We start from the raw sequence: 24540 nt of genomic DNA on the forward strand, positions 1-24540 counted from the left end.
GAAACTGACTCCAGATCCTGCCCCTCGCAGTGGTATCTCGCCACACCCAGGAACTTCCCACCATCTTGGATGATGCAACTTTGAGTGGGTCCGATAGAAGCGCACACCTAAATGCCCTCAAGATGAACTGCTATGCTCTGATATGCCTCTTGGAATCCTTTGAGACCATGGCCAGCCAGAAAAGCCTCATGGACCTGGCCCTTGGTGGGAAGGTAATTTGTTGTTCCTGGCTCACTTAATATGGGATCTGGGGAGATACGGGAATTGGTGGGAAAGATGGAATTCAGTGATTCTGAGAATCTTTTCCTTTCTGCCCTTGACCCATGTTTAAGGTTTATGAGGAGGTACTCAAAAGTATCACAATGTATCTTTTGCTGACAAGCAGCTCTTTTATATTTTGGAACTTGTAATACTTCCGTCTTACCTTCTACCTTGTCTCAATACTGGATAGTTTGGGCACTCAGACTAGCAGATCATGATCCTTTCAGCTTCCTTATTTTTTCTTAAGTATATCCTTTTTTAGGGTAGGAAAGCCCGGGCCAAGGCAACCCATGGCTTTGACTGGGAAGAAGAGAGGCAACCGATTCTTCAGCTTTTAACACAGCTGCTCCAGTTGGACATCCGTCACCTGTGGAGTCACTCAGTAATCGAAGAGGAGTTTGTCAGGTGGGTAGTTGATTGCTATAGGTGATATTGGCTGTGAGGAATGAGGGCTCTGTTGCTAGATATGCTATATATATATATATATATATATATATATATATATATTTATGTATGTGTGTATGTATGAATGAACGACTGCGTTGGGTCTTTGTTGCTGTGCGCGGGCTTTCTTCAGTTGCGGCGAGCAGGGGCTACTCTTCGTTGCGGTGCATGGGCTTCTCATTGTGGTGGCTTCTCTTGCTGCGGAGCACGGGCTCTAGGCATATGGGCTTCAGTAGTTCTGGTGTGTGGGCTCTGTAGTTGTAGTGCGTGGGCTCTAGAGCGCAGGCTCAGTAGTTGTGGCGCACGGGCTTAGTTGCTCCGCAGCATGTGCGATCTTCCCGGACCAGGGATCGAACCCGTGTCCCCTTCATTGGCAGGTGGATTCTTAACCACTGCACCACTGGGGAAGCCCTAGATATGCTTTTTGTTTTGTTTTGTTGTTTTTCAATTTTTTAACTTTTTATTTTGAGATAATCTCAGATTTACAGAAAAGTTGCAAGAATAGTACAAAGAATCCTCTATACCCTTCAGACTCCTCAAATGTTAACATTTTACCACATTTGCTTTACTAGATATGCCTTTTAAATACTTCATTTCATCCCTCAGTTCTGTCTGTAATACACAGAAGTATTCCCATTACGTTGAATTGTTCAGAAGTAGATAATGAAGATTAGAAACTGCGTTGAATTTCTCATCTTTAATGCCATTTATTCATTCATGAAACAGTATTTACTGAGAATCTCCTAGGTGCATGGCTGGTGTCATTAAAGTCACTGAAAACCAGCGTTTCTGCCCTCTTAGAGTTTATATTTTAGATCAGAAGACAATTTTTTAAATAAGTAAAAATATATAGTACGTCTTATAGTTTATTACTGTGGAGAAAGATAGTGGAGGGAGTGGGAAGTTTGATGGGAAAGTGTTGTAATCTTTATCAGCTGTTCTAGCAAGACCTCTTTGAGATGGTGATATTTGAGCAAAGCCCTCGAGAAGGTAATGAGAGCCATGAGGATATTTGGAGGGAGAGCAAGGGCAAGGGCAGGAAACAGCAAGGACAAGGGAGGGAGTGTGTTGAGCACATATAAGTAATAGCGCTGAGGCCAGAGCTGGCAGCTGAGACAGGGTGAGGGGTAGGCTGTGAGGTCGGGGCAACAGGGAGCCAATTGCAGATCCTCATAGGCCGTCACGGTTTGGCATTTATCAGAGTGAGATGGGGCCCCTCGGGTTCCAAGCAGGGCAGTGAGGTGGTCTGGCTTGTCTTCAACAAGGTCATCCTGGCTGTTGTGTTGAAACAGACTCTGGAGGGAAAGGAGGAAAGCGGGAGACCAGTAAGGAGGCTGTGGCGGTCACTTGGGCAAGAGATGACAGTTGCTTAGGCCCGAGAGGGCGCTGGAGATGGGGAGAAGTGCATGCAGTCTGTACTTGTTCTTTTAAGGAGAGCCTACGGGGTGAGCTGACAGATGCGTGAGGTTTGAGGGAGGGTGTGGTCGAGGGTGACTCACCCAGGGTTTTCGCCTGAGCATTTGGAAGAATGTAGCTGCCAGTAACTGAAATAATGGGGAAGGCTGTGGGAGCGTGTTTGGGGGGACAGTAGAAGTTCTGCTTTGGACATAGAAAGCTGGAGGTGCCTATTAGACATCCAAATAGTGTCAGGTTTGGTTGTGGAATGTACAAAGCTGGAGGAAGACAGGACAGCGGTCTAAGCTAGAGCACACATTTGGGAATATAATGCATTTATATAAATGGTATTTGCAGCCATGCGACTGAATGAGATCACTAAATCAGTAAGCACAGCTAGAAGAGGGCAGAAACCCAAGGACTGTGCCTTGGGGCCCTCCAGCATCAGGAGAGTGAGATGAGGAGAAAGAGCCAGCTGAAGAAACTGAGAAGGGAGGCTGGCCTCCTGGTACCAAATGAGGCATGTTTCAAGGAGAAAGAAGTGATCAGTTGTGTCAGATGCAGCTGAAAGGTCAACTAAGATGAGGACTGCGTTGGCCATTTAACAATGAGAAGTCAGTGGTGACTTTGTCCTGTCTTTTATCATATATTCAGCTTCTGTAGACATTATAACTGGTTGAAAGTTGGTAATCCAGAAGGAGGAAGTACCTATCTTCCTCCTTTGGGGGTCAGCAAAGCAAAGCAACTTGGTGTGGAAGGCGTTAGAATAAAGAAAACTAGAAGACCCTGACTGGGGCAGCAGAGGTGGAATGAATGAGGCAAGACCAATGTAGTTGAGTCCAGACCGCTGATGTCACCATCTCTACTCTTCCTTTCTCAGTTTGGTTACTGGCTGCTGCTACCGCCTCCTGGAGAACCCCACCATTAGTCACCAGAAGAACCGCTCCACCCGGGAAGCCATAACACACCTGCTTGGTGTCGCCTTGACACGTTATAACCATATGCTGAGTAAGTTAGCCCTCCACTTTGCCCCACCCTTTTCATCTTGCCCATGGTTTCTCACGTGTAGCACTTCCACAGGTGCCACTGTGAAGATCATCCAGATGCTGCAGCACTTTGAACACCTGGCATCTGTACTGGTGGCGGCTGTGAGTCTGTGGGCAACTGATTATGGGATGAAGAGCATAGTAGGAGAGATTGTAAGGTGACCCTTCCTTCTCTAATTTCTAATTCTCATTTCCCTCAGGGAGAGTATAAAGATTGGAAATTGCTTCTCTGTGTAACATTAGATTCCTTCAGATATTAGATGCCAACTTTACCTTCCCTTACTGGGACCTGAGTAATTAAGTTATGCTGCTATGGCTGTGTTTATTCCCCTGTGTAGAGAGATTGGACAGAAGTGTCCCCAGGAGTTGAGTCGGGACCCTTCAGGGGCCAAGGGCTTTGCCGCCTTCCTGACAGAACTAGCGGAGCGTGTCCCGGCCACCCTGATGTCCAGTGTGTGCATTCTACTAGATCATCTGGATGGAGAGGTAGGCGGTCCCCTGGGGATCTCAGGGTTTTCTAGGGGTTTTAAGTGCATTGTTGAAAGGCTGTTTCTTAACAAGAAGGAAGCTTTCACTGAAGTCAAGTTGTCTAGGCTAATCACTGTGGCAGTTCCTTCCTATAGAGAAGCAGATGAAGTTTATTGAATTAAATAAAGAGCCACTTATTAATCCTATTTCAGTATCACACTGGTTTCACCCAGGTCTGGAAGGGGAGAGTCTAGTGAGAGTGACTCAGCTGTGATTCTGGTTCCCACCCGTTCCTCAGGATGAAGCCCCTTCCTGCCCACCTGGTTCTCAGATCCACCCACATCATCTATCTTATCCCTCAGTGTTAGCCTGACTGCTTCCCAAGCTGATGCTGGCACTCCTCGGTGAATGTCAGGAACAAAGGCAGTCTGCTTGTTCATCTAATGTACTATAACCTTTTATGCAAGATCCCATTCTCAGGCTCTTGGCCTGGCAAAAACCCCAAACACTGTTCCCCATGATTCTGTAACGGACATGGTTGGCACCAGGGCTGATTTCTGCTTCCCTGTAAGTAAGATGTGGGAAGGGAAGTGTGAGAGAAAGGCGGTGTTTATTAGTAAGGATCAAAGGCTTTGAGGCCTCAGGTGAAAGGTAGTAATTAATGCTTTTCAAACATGTGTTGGTGGATGGATGTGATTTCATATTCAGCTGCCACCATGGTTACCTGGGTGAGCCTTGTGGGGAAAAACTGCTCTGGGCTCTTGTTTATTTTGTCCCTACATTCTCCTGACCAGACAAGGCCCTTCTGGGATTCAGCTTTTTCTAGTGACCTCAGGAGTCAATGAATACCTGCTGGGCAGTTGACCAGAGAAAGTCAGAGCTAAGAAAAGCAAGCTTAACCTTGCCTAAAGGCCTTACCCCTTCTTTATGCCTGGATGAGCACAAGAGTTTAGGAAAACGACAGTCAGTATGGGGGTGCAGAGGCTCATACCAGCCTCATATCCCTCTCAGAATTACATGATGCGCAATGCCGTGCTGGCGGCCATGGCGGAGATGGTGCTGCAGGTTCTGAATGGAGATCAGCTGGAGGCGGCAGCCCGAGACACCCGAGACCAGTTCTTGGACACCTTGCAGGCCCACGGCCACGACGTCAGCTCCTTTGTGCGGAGCCGTGTTTTGCAACTCTTTACCCGAATCGTCCAGCAGAAGGTGAGTGTCCTTTGACGTGATAAAGATACACGGTACCCCTCTATGTACAGGCCGAAGAAAAGGAATCCAGGGTCAAAAGAAGAGTAGCTATGTCAAAGAAGAGTCTAGAATTCAGGATTCTACTACCAGTAATAAAGGTCTTCCTCTATCAAGGACAAGGATTCTGGGCTCCATTTAAGGACTACAGTATGTCTTAAGCACTACAGACAGTCCTCTTGAGCTATGCACATCCCGCAGAAAAGTTTCCTTAGAATGAGTGGCTAGCTCATGTAGAGTGTACTTCACGATCATCTTGAGCAGAATGGAAGGTGTGGGGCGGGATCTGATCCTGTCTTTCTGTTCCACGTAGGCTCTGCCCCTGACACGTTTCCAGGCAGTGGTGGCCTTAGCAGTGGGGCGTCTGGCAGACAAGTCGGTGCTGGTTTGTAAAAATGCCATCCAGCTCCTTGCCAGTTTTCTCGCCAATAATCCCTTTTCCTGCAAGGTAAGTAGTCTGGGCCCACCCAAAAGAGAAGGAATTAAATGGAAATAGCAGTGAAATTCCATGACTCAGTGACCCTGATGTTCATTTTTACCTTGGTAGCTTAGTGATACTGACCTTGCTGGACCGCTGCAGAAGGAAACCCAGAAATTACAAGAGATGAGGGCCCAGAGGCGAGCTGCAGCTGCTTGTGAGTAGTTGCTGCGGGGGAGTTCTCACCCCAGACATCCTTCTCCTTGCAGCTGGAAACTCAGTGCAAGAGTCTAAGTGAGACTTTCTCATTCAGCCGCAGTGCTGGACCCAGGGGAGGAGTGGGAAGCCATGCTGCCAGAGTTGAAGGCTACCCTGCAGCAGCTGCTGAAGCTTCCCCAGGAAGGAGAGGGGATGCCCGAGGAGGTTGCCGAAACAGAGACAGCGGAAGAGGTGGAAGGACGCATCCGTCGATTGCTAGCCAAAGCTAGTTACAAGTATGTGAAAGAATGGGATATTCTCTCATGACCTGTCAGGTTTAGAGTTAACTTTTGAGACACAATATTTTTTTTTAATTGAAGTATAGTTGATTTACAGTGTTGTGCTAATTTCTGCTTTACAGCAAAGTGACTGTTAATACACATATGTACATTCTTTAACAATGTTTTTTTTAAATGAACTGCACTTAGGGTATGCTGCCATCAGATGGTGGTAGGTGTTTTCATTGCAGTAATAGTCTGAACACCAGATATATGCCAAAGGCAAAGTCTACAATTAAGCATGCTTTTCTGCTTTTACAAATGTTTAAAAAAACTACTAAAACAACTAGACATAAATCGTGTTATAATTAAATATGACCAAAGTCCTGCTTCATTTGAAGAAGACGACCTATAAGTATAATCCTATTTCTATAAAGTAAGTTACTTAAACTTTCTGGGTCTCAGTTTCATTATTTATTTAAAAATAGTTGATTAGGTCATAAGATCTCTAGTGGCTTTTTAATTCCAAAATGTGTGAGCTGATAAATAATAACAAACGTGCTCAATCGTACCTTAATTTTTAAATCAACCTGGTATGAATCCTGATCTTAGAGGAAAGATTTTTGTGACTAGAACTTGAGAGCACCTTGGCAACAAAAGCGTTAGAGCTGTCCACAGGTATTCTTAAACCTCAGCCACAAGTCATTAGTTTACTTCCTACCTAACTATGCTGCTCAGAAAGGCTGAAGAGAGGGTGGCTAGTTGGCTAATTCCCTACGTCTCTCTGGTGTCTCTCTTTGCTGAAGCGTAAAAGGCAGCCTGCTCTGCCTCCAAGCGTGCTAGTGATGAGTTAGGAAAAGGCTCCTTCTCATGTTAAAGATGCCCCTCCTCCCTCAGCAGTCCTCACGGCCAGTGCTGGGCGGAGTTCTTAACAGCGGAGGTTCTGGCTGCCAGTTACAAATTTAAACGTGTTAGAACGTAACTTTTTAACAGTTTAATAGCAGAGTTTGGGGGGATTTTTTTGGTTTTTTTTTAAGCAGGAAGCTACTTTTTCGTAATTAGACAATATATTCACATCATACAGTATTTAAAATTTGAACAAGGACGTGCCATGAAAAATCCCTTCCAAACCTGCTTTCCAGCCAGTTAGTTCCCTTCCCATAGCGAGCCTCCTTCTAGAGATAATATGTAGTCACACAGTCAGACATATCTACATTTTTTCCCCCTTTTTATACAAGTGACAGAGTTCTCTACCAGTAGGTCTAGGTTCTTGATGGAATCATGACACAGGCTCCCTGACACAAGGCTGCAGTGACACTCTTATGGGTGCCTGATTGGTGACAGGTGATGTTCTGTCAGGCAGGCCATCATTCTCACTCAAGAAGCCATAGGCCACTTCCAGGAATCTGAACCCTTCTGTCATATGGACCCAGAGGAGTCAGAGAAGACTGCGTTCTTGAATCTCTTAGGAACTATCTTCAAAGGTAAATTCCTTTTCCTTCTTCAGTCAGCAAACAAGACACTTCAACTGTATTTATAGACCATTTACTTTCTGTCAGACACTGGCCTGGCTGGCAGCCTGGTGCTGAAAGAGGCCAGAGGGGAGTTAGTGGTGCTTCTGCTCTGGAATGGAAGCAGCCTACGGGCCTAAGATTTAGTCACGGGGTATAAAAGGTTATTTCCAAACTGTAGAGGACTTGAGGAATCTTTTTTGAGAAATGAACCAACATATTTTAGAATAAATTCTAAATTTATACTTTCCTAGTGGGAATTTCCCGGTGGTCCAGTGGTTAGGACTCTGCATTTCCATTGCAGGGGTCACAGGTTCGATCCTTGGTCAGGGAACTAAGATCCCGCAAGTAGCGCAGCACGGCAAAAAAAAAAAAAAAAAAAAAAAAAAAGCTTTCCTATTGTAGAAACAAATATTCAGCGATGTTTAGAACTGTTGGGTTTCCCCGTATACCCTTGAACGAAAACCATCCTGTAATTCTTCAACTCTAGGCCCAGCAGCTCCCACACAGGAGAAGAATCCCCAGGGGGCTGCGGGGAACTTGGGCCCAGGAGAGACTGGCTGCAAAGACAAGCCCAGTGTGTCAGAGCCTGAGAAATGCAGGGAAAACGATGAGCTGGTGAAGCAGGAGATGCTGGTGCAGTATCTGCAGGATGCCTACAGCTTCTCTCTGAAGATCACAGAGGCCATTGGCATCATAAGCAAGATGATGTATGAACACACAACTACAGGTACGCCGGCATCCCCTCTGCAAGGACTGGGTCTTGGAGTTGGAAGAACCAGTCTTGTCCGTACTTTATTGATGTCTGTCCGCTCTTTTGAAAGGCCCGGATTCTTTCTTCAATTTGCTTTGTGTAGCCCTGCGGAGTGTGCATATAGTATTTCACAGGGCATTTAGGGGAGTTGGCATCCTCAGGGAAAAAGGAGGAAGGCCTCTGCTCGCATGTTGCTACATTAAGAAAGGTTCCGCCTTTAAGTATTGGGGGAGTTTTGCCAAGCAGATAGGTGACATTTGTGTCTGTCCTCTCAGTGGTACAGGAGGTGATTGAATTCTTTGTGATGGTATTCCAATTTGGGGTACCCCAGGCCCTGTTCGGGGTGCGCCGCATGCTGCCTCTCATCTGGTCGAAGGAGCCTGGTGTCCGGGAAGCTGTGCTGAACGCCTACCGCCAACTTTACCTCAAACCTAAGGGGGACTCTGCCAGGTAGATGGGCTGTGTTTCGCCTCCTGAAGGAGTTGGGGGGAGTGGGCACCCTTCTTCTAGAGGCGTTCTAGCTCCAGAGGCACTAGGTCTGTAATGGGCTCGGGGTGGGGCTGAACTTACAGTGAAACCCATCCTAAGCAGTTATTTGGTTTGTTTTTCTTTTTATTGAAGTATAGTTGATGTGTACAATATTAGGCGTCAGAAGTGTGCAATATGGTAACTCACTATTTTTAAAGGTTATACTGCATTTATAGTTATAAAATATTGCCCACGTACAGTATATCCTTGTAGCTTACTTTATACATAATAGTTTGTACCTCTTAATCTCCTGCCCCTGTATTGTCCCTCCCCCTTCCCTCTCCCCGCTAGTTTGTTCTCTGTATCTGTGAGTCTAAAGCAGTTATTTATTATTTGACATTGTGGTGGGATTGCCTAATAACCTGTTTGCCAGGTTCAGCTTCTTGGGCTTTTAATGACCCCTGATCTCTGCTGTTCCCACAGAGCCAAGGCCCAGACTTTGATTCACAATCTCTCTTTGCTGCTAGTGGATGCCTCAGTTGGGACCATTCAGTGTCTTGAGGAAATTGTAAGTCTCCTCACTTTGACTTACTCATTCAGCAAGTATTAGTGAGTGATTACTATGTGTTCAGCAACTTACTCAGCCCTGCAAAGAAGTATAAGATTATTCGCTTTCAAGTCTAGTTGGCAACCCAAAACACAACACATTTCTAGAGCAATGCAGCAGATTGCTAAGTGGCCCAGGCAATGATTATAGTAGCGATAGTAATATAATAATAGTAACACATTATGCCAGGTACTGTATTTAGCACTTTGCTCATATTAATTTGCTAATCCTCACAACAGCCCTAGGAGGTTGTGCTATTATCAGCATTTTACAATGAGAAATCTGAGGCACAGAGATCTTAAAGAAGTTGGCTAATTTCAGCTACTTAGGAGCAAAGGTTGAGATTCAAACTCGGGCATAAGAGTTCCAGAAAACATACTCTTACCTGGTATATTATATTGACGAGTAGAGTGGGAAAGGGAGCAGTGTGAGGTGGAATACTCGAGGGAAAAGCTTCCTGAAGGTGGCAGTACTTAATTTGGGCCTTGATGAGTAGGATTTAGAGAATTAAAGAAAGGAAGGAGTTAAAGAGAAATGAAAAAGAAATGAAAACATTTCAGACAGAAAGCCACGAAAGAGCACTGCCTATGTTGTAGAATGAAGACGATTGTGTTCTGGCTCAAAACTGTCATCTGGAAAAGATAGGAAGCTGGAAATGTGGGTTGGAACTAAATCGGGAAGATCCCGGGATGCCTTTCAAGAGTCTAGGACCTGAACCTTGTCAGCCAGGGACTCCAGCATTTTAGTGAGGCAGAGCTGCTTTGAAGGGTTTGGATTATGGGACAGAAGGCAGAGGTGGTGCTGCGTACCAGCGTCCACTGGGAGGAGCGTCACCGCGGGAAAGAAGAGCCTGCTGGTGGCACTTGGCCCGAGATCTTGTAGAGTGGCTGCTGGCCAGGAGCCCATGCAGCGGGCAAAGGAGAGCTATCTCTGCATGGTGAGCAGAGCTGTGGCATGGTGAAACAGACGTCTGGGGAGGTCACAGCATACAGGTTGGTTGGAGCAGAGGCTAGGGACAGGGATGTCCCTGGAGGCTGCTGTAGATGTGCAGTGACAGGGGTCTAGACTTTGGGGGTGGGAGGAAAATCTGGAGAATTGCACTTTAATGGAAGATAAATTTTAAGAGGAAGAATAGGTCGGACTAAGTGACTGATACATAAAATATTAGGTGACTATGAAGTTTGAAGCATATGTGACTGTTGGTGTTGGTGCCGTTGGCAAAATGAAAAGGCAAGAAAGGACGATGGCGTCCATTTCAGACATGCTGAGCTAGCGGTTACAGCAAGAAACCTACTAGAAATCCCCAGAATGTAGTCCAGACTGTAGATCCACAGGAACTCAAGGTCAGTTTCAGTGTGTCATCTTCATGAACGTAGATTTGAAGGCATGAAAGCAGAAAAGTAACAGAGATGGAAGTACCTCTCCAGCCCCCACTTTACATTTCGAGCCTCCTCCTTCCTCTCCCACTCCTCAACATTGCCTTTACTTACTTAGGTTCTCGATATTCTCTTCAGAGGAGGTGGACCAAGCATCAGGGGAATTGTTATTTTTTGGCCTGAGCCCTTTTTCTTTTCTCTTCAGCTCTGTGAGTTTGTGCAGAAGGATGAATTGAAACCAGCAGTGACCCAAGTGCTGTGGGAGCGGGCAACGAAGAAGGTGCCCTGCTCTGCTCTGGAGCGCTGTTCTTCTGTCATGCTTCTCGGGATGATGGCACGGTGAGGCTCAGATCCAGACAGGCGGTAGGACGAGAGAGGAAGGGAAGGTTCTCTTAAGACTGCTTCAGTGGGGCTTCCCTGGTGGTGCAGTGGTTGAGAATCTGCCTGCTAATGCAGGGGACATGGGTTTGAGCCCTGGTCCGGGAGGATCCCACATGCCGCGGAGCGGCCGGGCCCGTGAGCCATGGCTGCTGAGCCTGTGCGTCCGGAGCCTGTGCTCTGCAACAAGAGAGGCCACGATAGTGAGAGGCCCGCGCACTGCGATGAAGAGTGACCCCCGCTTGCCACAACTATAGAAAGCCCTCGCACAGAAACGAAGACCCAACACAGCAAAAATAAATAAATTAATTAATAAACTCCTACCCCCAACATCTTCTTTAAAAAAAAAAAAAAAAAGACTGCTTCAGTAATAGCAGTCAGGCCCAGCTGAGCTCTGTGCACGCATCAGCCACCTAAATGGAGAATAAAACAGTGACCGTACCAGTCTACCCCCAGGCAGCAGAAACAGTGGGGTCAACAGAGCAAGAGGGATGCCAAGGGGCCAGCCCTATGCCAGAGCCTCTCTGTAGCGCTCCAAGGCTCTCGAAGCCCTGAGTTGGGTGCTGGTTCCTACCCCCTTGGTGTTGTCCCCCACGCAGAGGGGTCCGTGAGTGGCTTTAACTCTATGGCTTCCTTCTCCTAGAGGAAAACCAGAAATTGTAGGAAGCAACTTAGACACACTGGTGAGCATAGGGCTGGATGAGAAGCTTCCACAGGACTACAGGTTGGCCCAACAGGTGTGCCGTGCCATTGCCAACATCTCTGACAGGAGGAAGGTACGTGGGGTGGGTACGTCCAAACTAAGGAGAGTGGGCATTCTCCTGTCCACCGTCAACACGCACCCGCGTTGTCTTCCCTGCTTTCGACAGCCTTCTCTGGGCAAACGTCACCCTCCCTTCCGGCTGCCTCAGGAACACTGCTTGTTTGAGCGACTGCAGGAGACGGTCACGAAAGGTGAGCTACCATGAAGGGCCTCGGGCAGAATTGGGCCTTTGTCTGCAGTGGCAACTTCTCCCTTCTGCTGCGCAGGCGTTGTCTGCCCAGACCCACTCTGGATCCCATTCAAGGAGGCGGCAGTGACCCTCATTTACCAGCTGGCAGAGGGCCCCGAGGTGATCTGTGCCCGGATGCTGCAGGGCTGTGCAAAGCAGGCCCTGGAGAAGCTGGGAGAGAAAAGCATCCCCCAGGAGGCCACGAGTAAGTAGGCAAGAGGGTCGGTGGGCCCGCGGGCAGCAGCCAGCTTCTGCTGCCGTCCCTGCCGGCCGGGAGCCACTGATACTACCACTTCCTACAACCACTCCCGATCCCCTCAACCCCCGCTGTCCCTTTCTGTCACTCAGGCCGGGCCCGTCACTGCTACCACACCCTCCACCCCCAGCTCTTGCCTCTTCACTGGGGTGTAGAGCGCGTGAGCAAGGGGGCCATCAGTATGGCGGGGCCTGTGAGACTTGATTGTCTTTTTCTCCGGGCTTTCCCGCTCCCCCTCCTGCAGAGGACACGCCTGTGCTCCCCACTTTCCTGTTGATGAACCTGCTGTCCCTGGCCGGGGATGTGGCTCTGCAGCAGCTGGTGCATCTGGAGCAGGCAGTGAGTGGAGAGCTCTGTCGGCGCCGAGTTCTTCGGGAAGAACAGGAGCATAAGACGAAAGAGCCAAAGGAGAAGGTGAGTGGCACGCCTGCGCATTTGGGTTCGGGTCCCAGGCGTTTCCCAGATTTGCTTCCGGCCCTCGGGTCCTTCACATTTCCTTCTGGGGATCTCCGCTTCTCTCCTGTTAAATGAGCTGATGGAGACTGCCTCCTTGCTGCAACTACTCTGGAAATGATTAGTGAGAACAAAGAAGGATCACCCAGGAAGGAAAGTTTTAGGTAAATACAGAGCATCGAGATAAGGACCTTGGCATAAGACACAGGCTGTGCCCTAGGCAGTGTTTGTTAGTTAGCACACTCCCAGGGCCTTTCCGGCAGCCTTGGTGACTGGGCGTAGCACCTGATGGGACCTTGTGTTCTCTCCACTAGAGGCAGTGATGTCTGGCAGACAAATGATTGACAGAGCCCTGCAGCAGTGAGATAAAGTCTGCCCTTCTCTGTGACCTTGAACCATTGTCTGGCAGGCTCCGTCTGTTTACTGTGTCTAGGAAGTTATGTGCTTCTGAGGAGGAATTCAGAAGAGGTGTGGGGTGCTTCGGCAACTTGAACACAAACGGACCTAGTTCTCTTCCGGTTTAATTCAAGAGTCCTTCTTTGGATACACGTGACACGCCTGTGACTGGTTTTGCAGAATTTGCCTTTCCCCAGATCCATTTGTGCGAAATGAAGGGTAGGCTGGAATCAAAACGGTCTGCTCACCCATGACCTGGCTGCTCTCCCATCAGAATCCAAGCTCTGAGGCCACCATGGAGGAGGAGATGGGGCTGGTTGGGGCTACAGCTGATGACACCGAGGCAGAACTCATCCGCGGCATCTGTGAGCTGGAGCTGCTAGATGGTGAGAAGAATTGCTGAGTGGCCCTCTCCCTGGCTAGGTAGGCTGTCCCAAACCTAGAGTTGTTCCTTCACCAGGCAAACAGACACTGGCTGCCTTTGTTCCACTTCTGCTTAAAGTCTGCAACAACCCTGGTCTCTATAGCAACCCAGAGCTCTCTGCAGCTGCTTCACTTGCCCTCGGCAAGTTCTGCATGATCAGGTAGGCCTTGGGGTGGGCATCACCTTCTCCAGGAGGATGGGGGATGGTATGGTTTCCCTGATGATCCTCTCTTTGCCCCTAGTGCCACTTTCTGTGACTCCCAGCTTCGTCTTCTGTTCACCATGCTAGAAAAGTCTTCGCTCCCCATCGTTCGATCTAACCTCATGATTGCTACTGGGGATCTGGCCATCCGCTTCCCCAACCTGGTGGACCCCTGGACACCTCATCTGTATGCTCGGTGAGGGACACCTCACAGCACCTTCGCCGTCCCTGCCAGCCCTGGAGGCTGTGGTGAAGTCAGTGTGAGAATCCCCAAAACTGTGCCCTGGTCTTTAATGTTCCCTTGAACATCTGTGCAGGCCCTGGCTGAGTGTGGCCCCAAAGGGATTGATGTTTCTTCTCTAAAGCCTTGGTTACAGCCTTGGCCTCTTTCCCCAAACCCAGCTTTCAACTCTAAACATCCCCTAACTGCTTCTAGAATGGCACTAGGAAGAGGCCATAGAGTCCTACTGAGGGCCTGTCTGCCAGCGTCAGCTTTAGCCCATGGTCTTGGTCCTAATGACTCGGATTTCATTCTTAGTCTCCGGGACCCCGCTCAGCAAGTGCGGAAAACAGCCGGGCTGGTGATGACCCACCTGATCCTGAAGGACATGGTGAAGGTGAAGGGGCAGGTGAGCGAGATGGCCGTGCTGCTCATCGACCCTGCCCCTCAGATCGCTGCCCTGGCCAAGAACTTCTTCAACGAGCTCTCCCACAAGGTGAGAGGTGGGGGGCAGCTTAGAGCTTGCTGCTGGGGGAACATGCAGGTCACCTCGTCTCTTTGATATGACTCTGTCTCTCTCACAGGGCAATGCGATCTATAACCTCCTTCCAGATATCATCAGCCGCCTGTCAGCCCCTGAGGGAGGAGTGGAGGAGGAGCCTTTCCACACCATCATGAAGTACAGTTCCCTGGGCCTTGGGGCACGTTTTCCATTGTAGAGCAGCCTTAGGAATCAGACAAACCTGTATGTGATTTCTGGCTCTGCTACTCTTTAGCCTGTGGACTTCAGCAATAACCACCTCTCTGTGCCTGTTCCTCCTGTGTAAAATGAGGCCAGAAATACTTCCCCTTTATTAGTTCTTGAAAAGATTCAATAAGGCAAAAGTCCTGACACTGGACAGCAGCTGCTTTTGTTATAAATTGCGTCACAGTGAAATTCCTCAGGAGGGTGGGGTGGGCCCTTCCCTGAGGCGTGAGAGAGGGCAGGAGGTACAGGCCCGGGCCTGGGCTGCGGCAGAGAAGAGCCTGCTACGGAGTCAGGAGGATGACAGAAGGCTGGTGCTGGGGAGGGTACGGGGTTGGTGTTGGCAGTGGGTGGGTTCGGAGCTGCCCCCAGAGACGGCATATCCGTATCTCCCCTCCTGCAGGCAGCTCCTTTGCTACATCACCAAGGACAAGCAGACCGAGAGCCTGGTGGAGAAGCTGTGTCAGCGGTTCCGCACGGCCCAGTACGCTGCCTGCCTTGAGGGCTCTTTGTGGCGAGAGGGAAAGAGCCCTCCCACCCAGGGGCCTCCCCGGGGCTGTGGGAGGCTGATGAGGAAGGAGGCCTTTCCCTCCTGGGTCCCACTGCTCCTCACAGAGCCATCCCGCCCGCAGGACCGAGCGCCAGTACCGGGACCTGGCCTACTGCGTGTCACAGCTGCCCCTCACAGAGCGGGGTCTCCGCAAGATGCTGGAAAACTTTGACTGCTTTGGAGATAAACTGTCAGACGAGTCCATCTTCAGCGCCTTTTTGTCCGCTGTGGGCAAGTTGCGGCGTGGAGCCAAGCCCGAGGGCAAGGTGAGCGGTGCCCGCCCGCATTCCAGCCGCAGTTCATTCCGCTGTTCTGAGGCTCTGGATTTCTGACTTAGCCCCAGCTGATTGCAACCAAGTAACCAGAGTGACCTGAGACCAGATCTTTCTGTCTCCAATTCCTGATTCTTTGTTTCTCTTTTTTCTTTTCTTTAGTAGACTTTACTGAGGGCAGTTTCAGGTTCAAAGCAAAATTGAGTAAAATATAGAGTTCCCCCATGTGCCCCCTGCCCCCAGGCAGGCACAGCCTCACAGCCTCCCCGGTTACCCGCATCCCCGCCAGAGGCTAGAGCAGGACATCCATGAACCTGCCTGGACACATCACCATCGCCCAGAGAGCGTGGTTTCCGGGAGGGTTCACTCTCGGTGATGTGCGCGCTGAGGGTTTAGAATGTATTGTGACCTGTGCCCACTGCTGTGCGACATTCAGAGTAGATTCCCTGCTCTGAGCATCCTCTGCTCCCCTGTTCACCCCACCTCCCCGAAGCCCTGGCAGCCACTGGTCTGTTTACTGTTGCCACAGCTTCGCCTTTCGCAGGGTGTCATATCATCGCACCCACACGGTATATGCTTCTCTCAGTTGTGTTCTTTCATCCAGTGATATGCGTTTAAGGTTCCTCCATGTCTTTTCACGGACTTGTTTTTTTTTTTTTTTTTTGGCTGCGTTGGGTCTTCGTTGCTGTGCGTGGGCTTTCTCTAGTTGCGGCGAGCGGGGGCTGCTCTTCGTTGCAGTGCGTGGGCTTCTCATTGCGGTGGCTTCTCTTGTTGCGGAGCCTGGGCTCTAGGTGTGCGGGCTTCAGTAGTTGTGGCTCACAGGCTCTAGAGTGCAGACTCAGTAGTTGTGGCACATGGACTTAGTTGTTCCGCGGCATGTGGGATCTTCCCGGACCAGGGCTTGAACCCTGTCCCCTGCATTGGCAGGCAGATTCTTTTTCGCGGGCCTCTCACTGTTGTGGCCTCTCCCGTTGCGGACGCACAGGCTCAGCGGCCATGGCTCACGGGCCCAGCCATTCCACGGCATGTGGGATCTTCCCGGACCAGGGCATGAAGCCGTGTCCCCTGCATCGGCAGGCGGACTCTCAACCACTGCGCCACCAGGGAAGCCCCCAGGCAGATTCTTAACCACTGCACCACCAGGGAAGCCCCAACTTGTTTCTTTTTAATCATAGAAATAACTATATTTCCAGGCCTGCTTTTCACCTCTTTTTGCCTCCAGGCTGTAATAGATGAATTCGAGCAGAAGCTTCGGGCCTGTCACACCAGAGGTTTGGATGCAATAGAGGAACTTGAGATTGGCCAAGCGGGTAGCCAGAGAGCCCCATCAGCCAGGAAACAGCCTGCTGGTACGTGAGGCAGCCCCTCGCGGGACAGACCAGGCGGGGCCCTCCTCTCAGATAGAGGTTCCTTTTGTCTTTCCTTTTTGGACTCATGCCTCTGCCTTTTCTAGTCTCTAGACACCGGCGTCTGGCTTCTGCAGCGTCACACAGTGACTTTGTCACACCTGAGCCCCGCCGTACTACCCGATGGCATCCAGACACCCAGCGGCAAGTTTCAAGAAAGAAACTCAGAATCGTCTTCTCAAGTGATGAGTCCAGCGAGGAAGGTACGGGGCTTCCTTCCACACCGAGCCCAGAAGAAGCATAGCTCGGGGGGGCGGGGGGGAGGCTGGCTTTGATGGGGTCCTGCTGCATAGGCCCCCTGCCCCCAAGGTCCTCTTCCTCCCTGCGCAGTGTGGCCTGGGACTGTCCCATTTGTTCTCTGAGACCTATGTTTCACCATCTTTGTGACTCAGCTTTTTCTTATTCCCCCAATTCTTTGAATAGAACCGTTAGCAGAGATGACAGAAGATGAGACACCCAAGAAAACCACCCCCATCCGCCGCCGAGCATCTGCTCACAGGCACAGGTCCTAGGGGCAGCCTTGCCTGTTCCCAACCCTGCTGTGCTGGTGTCTTGTGGAGTGACCTTGAATTCCGTTCCCCTTGTAAAATACTTGTTTGCCTGTCTCCTTGTTTTTTTTAATGCATAAATGGTCTTTGTAACAGACAGCTTTGCTCTTAAACTAGCCTAACTGAACTGAGTTGAGCTGCTTTCCTTGGAATATACATTTGCCAGTTTCCTAGTTTTCCAATGAATAAACGTTTTTATATACTTTTAGAGGTTTTTCCTAAGCTCATCTTTGTTTCACCTTTCCCGTTAGCCCAGAGGCAGGCAGCAGATAGAGGGTTATTGATCCAGAAGATGATGAGCCCAGGAGTCTGGGGCCCGTCCAGCATCTGCTGAGTTTCACGCCCCCTCAGTGCCTCATCTTTCCCTCTCGACCTCCCCACCCTGCACGCGTGGCAGGATTGCTCCGCTGTGCAGAATTAGGCAGCGTCTAGACTCCAGATCCGCACTTCTCAATCTGGGGGCAATTTTGCCCTGCAGGGGACAGTTGGCAACATCTAGAGACTATTTTTGTGGTCACAACCCAGCAGGGAGGGGTGCTACCAGCAGCTAGGGGGCTGAGGCCAGGGATGTTGCTAAATATCCTACAATGCACAGGACAGATCCCACCACAGAAAATGCTCCGGCCCAAAATGTCAGTGAAGCTGAAGTTGAGAAACCCTCCTCTCCAGCAAGGGCTGGCTTCTGTCCTGCCCTCACCCCGACTCGTGCCCCTGACCCCATCTCTAAAGACAGGTGACTGACCTGGCCAGGCTGATGGGAGATCAGGTCATGATTCCCCGTCAGCTCTAGACAGTGTCTCTGGGGACTGTCTGCCAGGGATTCCTCACCACGTTACAGGGTCTGCAGCAAGTCAGCCCCTCAGATGCAGGCCCCGTCCACCCCCTCCTACTCCCCAGTTCCTCTCTGCTGAATCACCTGAACTGGAGGCAGTGAGGCTGCTGTCATGGCTACAGTGGTGTCTTTGCTGTCATGACAACAGCACACTGCATCAGTCAGTCGTGCTCTCGGAGCACTGAGCTCCCTTTTCAGCAAAGGACAGTAATGAGAAATGACAAGCACGCGGCAAAGGGGGACGTGCTTTGGGTAGCACAGGAGGGTGGAGGGGCTCCTAAGGCCCTTGTCAGGGAAGGCGCTGCCGTCCTGGTGGAGCCTGAGGAGGTGGCGTCTCCCCTCCACTTACCCAGCAGACCCCTCAGTGCGGCGCTTCCCGCCTCCCCCACCATTAGCTGCCCCGTGGCCCTGCTCTTCCTGCTCCTGCAGAAGTCTGGCCATGGGCCATGCAGATGGCTGCCAGCCACAGCCAGCCTTGGGTCTGGGGCCCCAAGAGGGAGGGCAGTCCCAGAAAGGCAAGGGACGGGCTGGAGTCGGGGTGCAGGGCAGTGCTCTCTGCCTTTTAAGCAAAGGTTGTCACCGTGCGGGGCTAAACTTAGCCACAGGCTTTTCAGCTGGAAAAGGGGGCTGGTCTCAGGTTACGCTGGGCCAGCAAAGAGGCCCCAATTCTGTCCCCCAGCACCTGCTGATGGGCAGTGTCCATCCCACCCCACCCCCCTCTAAATCCTCAACCCTTCAAGTCCTCAGAACCAGCCCTTCCTCCATCCTCAGCTTACAAACCCAGCACAGTGCCAGCTTCTGACTGACGGGTCTTGGAGAGGAATGGATCCCTTCCTCCACATCACGTGTGGGAAGGGGCTGGGGGCCTGTTCCCACCATATGCCCAAGACCTCCCAATATTTTTCCTCTTCTGGACTCCTCACCCTGCCCCCAACATCCCCTGGACGCAGCCAGTGAAGGGGAGGCCCTGGCTGCAGGGCTGGCCTGCACGTCCCAGGATGGGGAGGGACTTCCGCCCTAGCGTCCTGCTCTCGGCCCAGGGCTGGACGGGCTGGACAGGGTGAAAGAGGCATTGTCTTCCAGCCGGGGCGGCACAGCCCTCACCTCAGGCTTCCCAGGAGAGAATTTGTGGGAGGCCTCCGGCCCTCTACCGGGCCAGCCCCCAGCAGCGATGCTATCCCGCCCCGGGGCCCCAGCCCGGGCCTAGGGGAGAGCAGCTGGTGCGCACAGGGCCTGGTTTGTCTGCCTCGATTCTCAGGTCTCCAGGCTGCCTGCGCCGCAGGACATCGTGACCTTCAGTGCAGACCCCTCCCCCTCATGCCTCCTCCGGAGCCTCCTTCCTCTCCAGGTCCCCACAGCCCAGGGCCCAGCCCCGGCCCCCGGCCCAGAATGCGGGCCGTTGGAGGGGGGGAAGGGGGAGGGGGAGGGGGAAGGAGGACTGGGCAGGGTCCTGCGGGAGGCCCCTCCCGAGCCTTTTCCTCTGCTGTTCCAGTGTCACTACCGAAGAGCCTCGAGAAGTTCCTCAGCCTTCCCGCCTCTCAGCCTTTGAAAGTAGGGGAGCGGGGGCGGGGAGGAGGAGGAAGGGGGACCCTGCAGCCGCGAGCCGTCCCTGGCTCCGGGTCCAATTCCCTATCTAACCGGCTCCCCAAGTTCTCCCGTTACATCCGTGCAGCATCCCTCAGTTCTCACCAGGGCCCACGGCCCCGAGTCCACAGAATCCCGCAGTAACCCCCCGCCCCCAATCCCCGCCAAGCACCATCACCGGTCCCCTCCTCCTTTGGGCCAGTCTCGGTCCCCTCCCCCTCTCCCTCAGCCCACACGCGCGGTGCCTGCACATTTGAAGAACCAGGCTGGTCCAAAAGAAGCGGGGGGCCGACTACTCGCGACTTTACGGGCGCACGTAGCTCATGCCTCCGCACCCGGGGGCTGGGACTGGGCTAGGCGGGCGTGCGTCACCACGCCCCCGCCCCTCCCCTGCCCTATAAATTCCGCCTGCAGCTTTCCCCTGCGCTCTCTGCTCCTACCCGTTCGACAGGCAGCCGTGTGTTGTGTGCAGTGCCAGGTAAAGCCTGGCGGAGAGGGTCCACAAAGGGCTCGGGGATGGCCCCGAAAGGGACAAGGGGTGTGCGCGGGCCGGGGGTGCGGCTGAGGAGGCCGGGGTCCGGGTCGCGGGGCCCCCGCATTGCAGGGGCGGGAGGAAGGACGTGCGGAAGCGCAGGTCCGGGATGGAGGCCTGGGGGAGGGGCGGGGAGGGCAGCGCCGGACTCCAACCGCTTCGCCGCGCGTTCTAATGCTCACCTCCCTCTGTCTGCAGCTGCGTCCCGGAGACAAGATGGTGAAGGTCGGAGTGAACGGGTGAGTTGCGGGGTGGCGCGGGGTGGGGCAGTAAGTCCTGCGCTCCCCACCGAATTGCGTCTGTGGGTCTTGCCCTACCGGGTCTCTGCCAGCGCGTGGGGGACCTGGATGGGGGTGGTCGTACCGCCCCCCAAGGAGAGCTCAAGGTCGGTGCTCAGACCTGGAGGAGGCCCTCGCAAGGCCTCGTGTCCCCCATCCCCGGCTGTTGCGCCTCCTGTTAACTCCGCCTCTGCGGAGCCTTCCACTCCGCCTGCGGCAGATACCCAGGAGTCTCCGATTCTTGATGTGGACCCATCCTCTAATCTTCCAGCTCGGGCCCTTTCTTTCATTTCGCGCCCTTCGCGGTCACGTGCTGGGGAGGAGCCGGTCCCCCACCTGCAGCCCGTGCCCCCGGCCGGGCGCAGCCCCGGGATGCAGGAGGCACAGCTGCGCGCAGAACCAGCTGGGGGCGGGGGGGTGGGGGCTGTTGGTCATCTGCGGTAACCAGCCGCCATGTTGCAACTAGGAAGGAAATGAATGAACCGCCCGTTAGGAAACCTTCCTTAGCCCTTCAGCCTTCCTCCTTCCTTGCCTATAACTGACCCTCCTACCCCTGTCTCGTGGGGTGGAGTCGCCTTTATCCCTTAAGCCAGGTGAGGCCAGGCTTTCCCGTTCTTGTTCAACTAGACCTCAACTCTGACCATCCCTTAAACCGCTAGCCACATTTTCCCCCAGGGATGATAGGACGCTTTTCCTAGATGGTTATCTGATGAATCAAAAACGTGGGTTTATGGGGGTGGCCTTGTGTTGTGTTGGGGTTTTTTTCCTTTCCTTTTTCCGTAGAGGTGTGGTAGCCGTGGCTTGGCGCCATGCTGGGGGAGCTGAGTCATGGGTACTTAGAAATTTTCCACCACAAAATGGCTCCCGGAGCTGCAGCCCCTGTCTTCACAGCGGCTCTCCTCGAAGCTTATTTCTTCCATCCATGCGTAGAGGTGACCCAACCCTAAGGGCCAGGCTGTAAAGGTCACCAGGAGGGATTAGGTGTCTGTGAGCCTCAGGCATCCTGCCCTTCTCCCCATCCCGTCTTCCAGAAACCAGATCCCCACTCCACCCTAAGCTGGGGTTAAATATAGCTGCCTGACCTTTCTGCAGCTGGGGTCCTGGGCTTCTGCTCTTTTCCACCTCCTCCCCCTGCCCTCCCCACACCCAAACGTCTGTTGCTCCCACTCCTGGTTTTTGGGAAAGAGCTAGGAAGGACAAGTACTAAGCAAATCGGAGTGCTGGGATTAGGGGTTGAGAAACCATTCCTTTTCCCTCTTTCCCTTTTGTAGGAGGGCCTTGGGGAAGGGGGGGTGGGTTTCCCCTGGCCAGTTCACTTCTGACCTTTGCTCTTGCCCTTTGAGCTTGGTGATGCTGAGTGTACAGGTCTTTGCTCTCTAGAGGGTGTAGCCCGAAGCTGGGCCAGGCAGGAACAAGCATTTACAGTCAGATGAGTGCCATGTGCCTGTCACGTGCCCAGACTGTAGGTGGCAGCAGCAGCGCACCACCCTACCCTGTCGCTCCTCAACAGATTTCAGATGGGTGGGCAAGTCTTTGAGCCTAATCACCTCTTGGGCAGGATGTGAGCCTTCACTTTGTGGCCGTGCTGGGAAGCCAGGCTGGCCTGGCAGAGTTGCTTAGGAAGGTGAAGTGAGCTCTCCTGGGACTTTTCTGGTGGTAGCAAAGTGGCATCCTCATCCCTCTGAAAGAGGGTGAGTGGGCCTGGGGCTGCTTGCATACCCAGGAGGACTCTCTCCTCCCTTCTCATGCCTTCTCACCTGTTGTCCCCCTCAGATTTGGCCGTATTGGGCGCCTGGTCACCAGGGCTGCTTTTAACTCTGGCAAAGTGGACATTGTCGCCATCAATGACCCCTTCATTGACCTTCACTACATGGTGAGTGCCACCCGTGCCGGTGGCGGGGAGCAGAGCCCAGCTGAGGCGCGGCCCCCTGATGCCCTCCCTCGTCCCCCCAGGTCTACATGTTCCAGTATGATTCCACCCACGGCAAGTTCCATGGCACAGTCAAGGCTGAGAACGGGAAGCTTGTCGTCAATGGAAAGGCCATCACCATCTTCCAGGAGTAAGTGTGGGAGACGGAACAGGAAGAAGTTTGCCTTGGAGGAGGTGCTGGAATGGGGTGATCTCCTTGGGTCCGTGGCAGCCCATGGCCCTGAGCTTTGTCCTGTCTTCCCTTGTAGGCGAGATCCCGCCAACATCAAATGGGGTGATGCTGGCGCTGAGTACGTGGTGGAGTCCACCGGCGTCTTCACCACCATGGAGAAGGCCGGGGTGAGCCACAGGGAGGCGGGAGAGGAGGGGACCCCGGGCTTTGGTGTGCCAGGAAGATTGGGTGGGGCGGACCTAGGCCGGGAAGGGGGAGCCTGGGTTTGTAAGTGCTCCTCTGCCGCAGGCTCACTTGAAGGGTGGAGCCAAGAGGGTCATCATCTCTGCCCCTTCCGCCGATGCCCCCATGTTCGTCATGGGCGTGAACCATGAGAAGTATGACAACCACCTCAAGATCGTCAGGTGAGCATGCGGAGAAGTGGGCAGATCGCGCTGCGTGTTACGCGAGGGGCGTGCCCCTGACCTGCCTCCCTCTTTCCAGCAATGCCTCCTGCACCACCAACTGCTTGGCCCCCCTGGCCAAGGTCATCCATGACCACTTCGGCATCGTGGAGGGACTCATGGTATGAGTGATGCGGGGCTTGCCAGGGCACATTCAGTCCACACCCAGGGTGGGACCCTTCTCCCTCCCAGAGCATGGCCCTGGGCTGTGGGGCTGAGGGGCTGAGGGGCATCCGGGGTTCCAAGGGATCTGCTCAGGTCACTTCTTCCCCCAGTAGGAGGGAGGGGGAAGGGGTGGCATGGTGAGCACTAGGCAGGGCCTTCACGCCCCCTCCTGTCTCCAGACGACGGTCCATGCCATCACTGCCACCCAGAAGACCGTGGATGGCCCCTCTGGGAAGCTGTGGCGTGATGGCCGAGGCGCTGCCCAGAACATCATCCCTGCTTCCACTGGTGCTGCCAAGGCTGTGGGCAAGGTCATCCCTGAGCTGAACGGGTGAGACTCGCTGCTGCTTTTCTGCCCTGGGGACCCGGGGATCCGGGACGCCTGGTGCCGACTCTGCTTCCTTGTGTCTACAGGAAGCTCACTGGCATGGCTTTCCGCGTCCCCACCCCCAACGTGTCCGTCGTGGATCTGACCTGCCGCCTGGAGAAACCTGTAAGTTCGGGCTGGAGCAGCCTTGGTGGGCTGGGGCTTGCAAGACTGGAGCTTGAATGACCGCCTGTGTTTACGTCCTCAGGCCAAATACGAGGACATCAAGAAGGTGGTGAAGCAAGCGTCCGAAGGGCCCCTCAAGGGCATCCTGGGCTACACTGAGGACCAGGTACTGACGGGTCAGGGAACTTGGTGTCCACGTGGCCCCAGTGAGCAAGACTGGGTTCTATTCTTGGCCCTCTCCCTCCCTAGGTTGTCTCCTGTGACTTCAACAGTGACACCCACTCTTCTACCTTCGATGCTGGGGCTGGCATCGCCCTCAACGACCACTTTGTCAAGCTCATTTCCTGGTGTGTGGCTGGGGTGGTGTGGGAGTTGGTGCGCCATAGTGGGACTGAGTCTGCTGCCCCCTGGCGGCCGACTCGGGAAAACAACCCTTAACTCCCTCTTCTTCCAGGTACGACAATGAATTTGGCTACAGCAACAGGGTGGTGGACCTCATGGTCCACATGGCCTCCAAGGAGTAAGAGTCCCTGGACCACCAGCCCCAGCAGGAACACAAGAGGAAGAGAGAGGTCCTCCGCTGCTGGGGAGTCCTTGCCCCAACTCCGTCCTCCAACACACTTGAGAATCTCCCGACCTCCATGCGGTTTCCATCACAGACCCCCTGAGGAAGGGGAGGAGGAGGGGCTTAGGGAGCCCTACCTTGTCATGTACCATCAATAAAGTACACTGCACCCAGGCTACTGTTCTGTCTTGCTCCAGGGTCTCGGATAAAGGGGACGGGAGCTGGGCTGGGGCCA

The 24540-nt window shown here is 52.8% G+C and overlaps 2 protein-coding genes across 5 annotated transcripts in view; both read left to right on the forward strand.

The window, feature by feature from the left end:
* NCAPD2 (non-SMC condensin I complex subunit D2) overlaps window positions 1-17496 on the forward strand; it is a 28199-nt gene extending 10703 nt beyond the window's left edge. For 3 of the 4 annotated variants that reach the window (XM_060024162.1, XM_060024161.1, XM_060024160.1), the window contains 28 exons: window positions 31-212; window positions 524-666; window positions 2981-3108; window positions 3181-3304; window positions 3485-3632; window positions 4626-4823; window positions 5173-5307; window positions 5407-5494; window positions 5591-5771; window positions 7113-7237; window positions 7755-7994; window positions 8294-8468; window positions 8970-9054; window positions 10675-10808; window positions 11491-11623; window positions 11717-11801; window positions 11877-12044; window positions 12340-12509; window positions 13219-13330; window positions 13405-13528; window positions 13611-13766; window positions 14109-14286; window positions 14375-14469; window positions 14939-15019; window positions 15168-15351; window positions 16580-16706; window positions 16811-16966; window positions 17187-17496. In XM_060024162.1, the coding sequence (XP_059880145.1) occupies window positions 31-212; window positions 524-666; window positions 2981-3108; window positions 3181-3304; window positions 3485-3632; window positions 4626-4823; window positions 5173-5307; window positions 5407-5494; window positions 5591-5771; window positions 7113-7237; window positions 7755-7994; window positions 8294-8468; window positions 8970-9054; window positions 10675-10808; window positions 11491-11623; window positions 11717-11801; window positions 11877-12044; window positions 12340-12509; window positions 13219-13330; window positions 13405-13528; window positions 13611-13766; window positions 14109-14286; window positions 14375-14469; window positions 14939-15019; window positions 15168-15351; window positions 16580-16706; window positions 16811-16966; window positions 17187-17275 (3944 nt within the window). In that variant the 3' untranslated portion in view covers window positions 17276-17496. The remainder of the gene's footprint in view (window positions 1-30; window positions 213-523; window positions 667-2980; window positions 3109-3180; window positions 3305-3484; window positions 3633-4625; window positions 4824-5172; window positions 5308-5406; window positions 5495-5590; window positions 5772-7112; window positions 7238-7754; window positions 7995-8293; window positions 8469-8969; window positions 9055-10674; window positions 10809-11490; window positions 11624-11716; window positions 11802-11876; window positions 12045-12339; window positions 12510-13218; window positions 13331-13404; window positions 13529-13610; window positions 13767-14108; window positions 14287-14374; window positions 14470-14938; window positions 15020-15167; window positions 15352-16579; window positions 16707-16810; window positions 16967-17186) is intronic. The other variant, XM_060024163.2, reaches the window with a different exon arrangement.
* Window positions 17497-20088: 2592 nt separating this feature from the next.
* GAPDH (glyceraldehyde-3-phosphate dehydrogenase) lies at window positions 20089-24479 on the forward strand. The gene is made up of 12 exons (XM_060024169.2): window positions 20089-20205; window positions 20458-20498; window positions 22311-22410; window positions 22491-22597; window positions 22716-22806; window positions 22928-23043; window positions 23123-23204; window positions 23427-23578; window positions 23662-23740; window positions 23823-23906; window positions 23990-24087; window positions 24195-24479. Exons 2-12 carry the CDS (start codon window positions 20476-20478, stop codon window positions 24262-24264), a joined length of 1002 nt encoding a protein of 333 aa, XP_059880152.2. The 5' UTR covers window positions 20089-20205; window positions 20458-20475; the 3' UTR covers window positions 24265-24479.
* Window positions 24480-24540: the final 61 nt, after the last annotated feature.

The sequence above is a fragment of the Delphinus delphis genome, chromosome 11 (genome assembly GCF_949987515.2).
Source record: "Delphinus delphis chromosome 11, mDelDel1.2, whole genome shotgun sequence".
In the NCBI taxonomy this organism is placed as follows: Eukaryota; Metazoa; Chordata; class Mammalia; order Artiodactyla; family Delphinidae; genus Delphinus; species Delphinus delphis.

Bases quoted from the DNA above. Each gene is read 5' to 3' on its own strand.
- GAPDH (XM_060024169.2), top strand. From the start codon at position 20,476: ATGGTGAAGGTCGGAGTGAACGG. The intron at 20,499-22,310 runs GTGAGTTGCGGG...TGTCCCCCTCAG, and splicing joins GTGAAGGTCGGAGTGAACGG to ATTTGGCCGTATTGGGCGCC. The intron at 24,088-24,194 runs GTGTGTGGCTGG...CTCTTCTTCCAG, and splicing joins TTTGTCAAGCTCATTTCCTG to GTACGACAATGAATTTGGCT.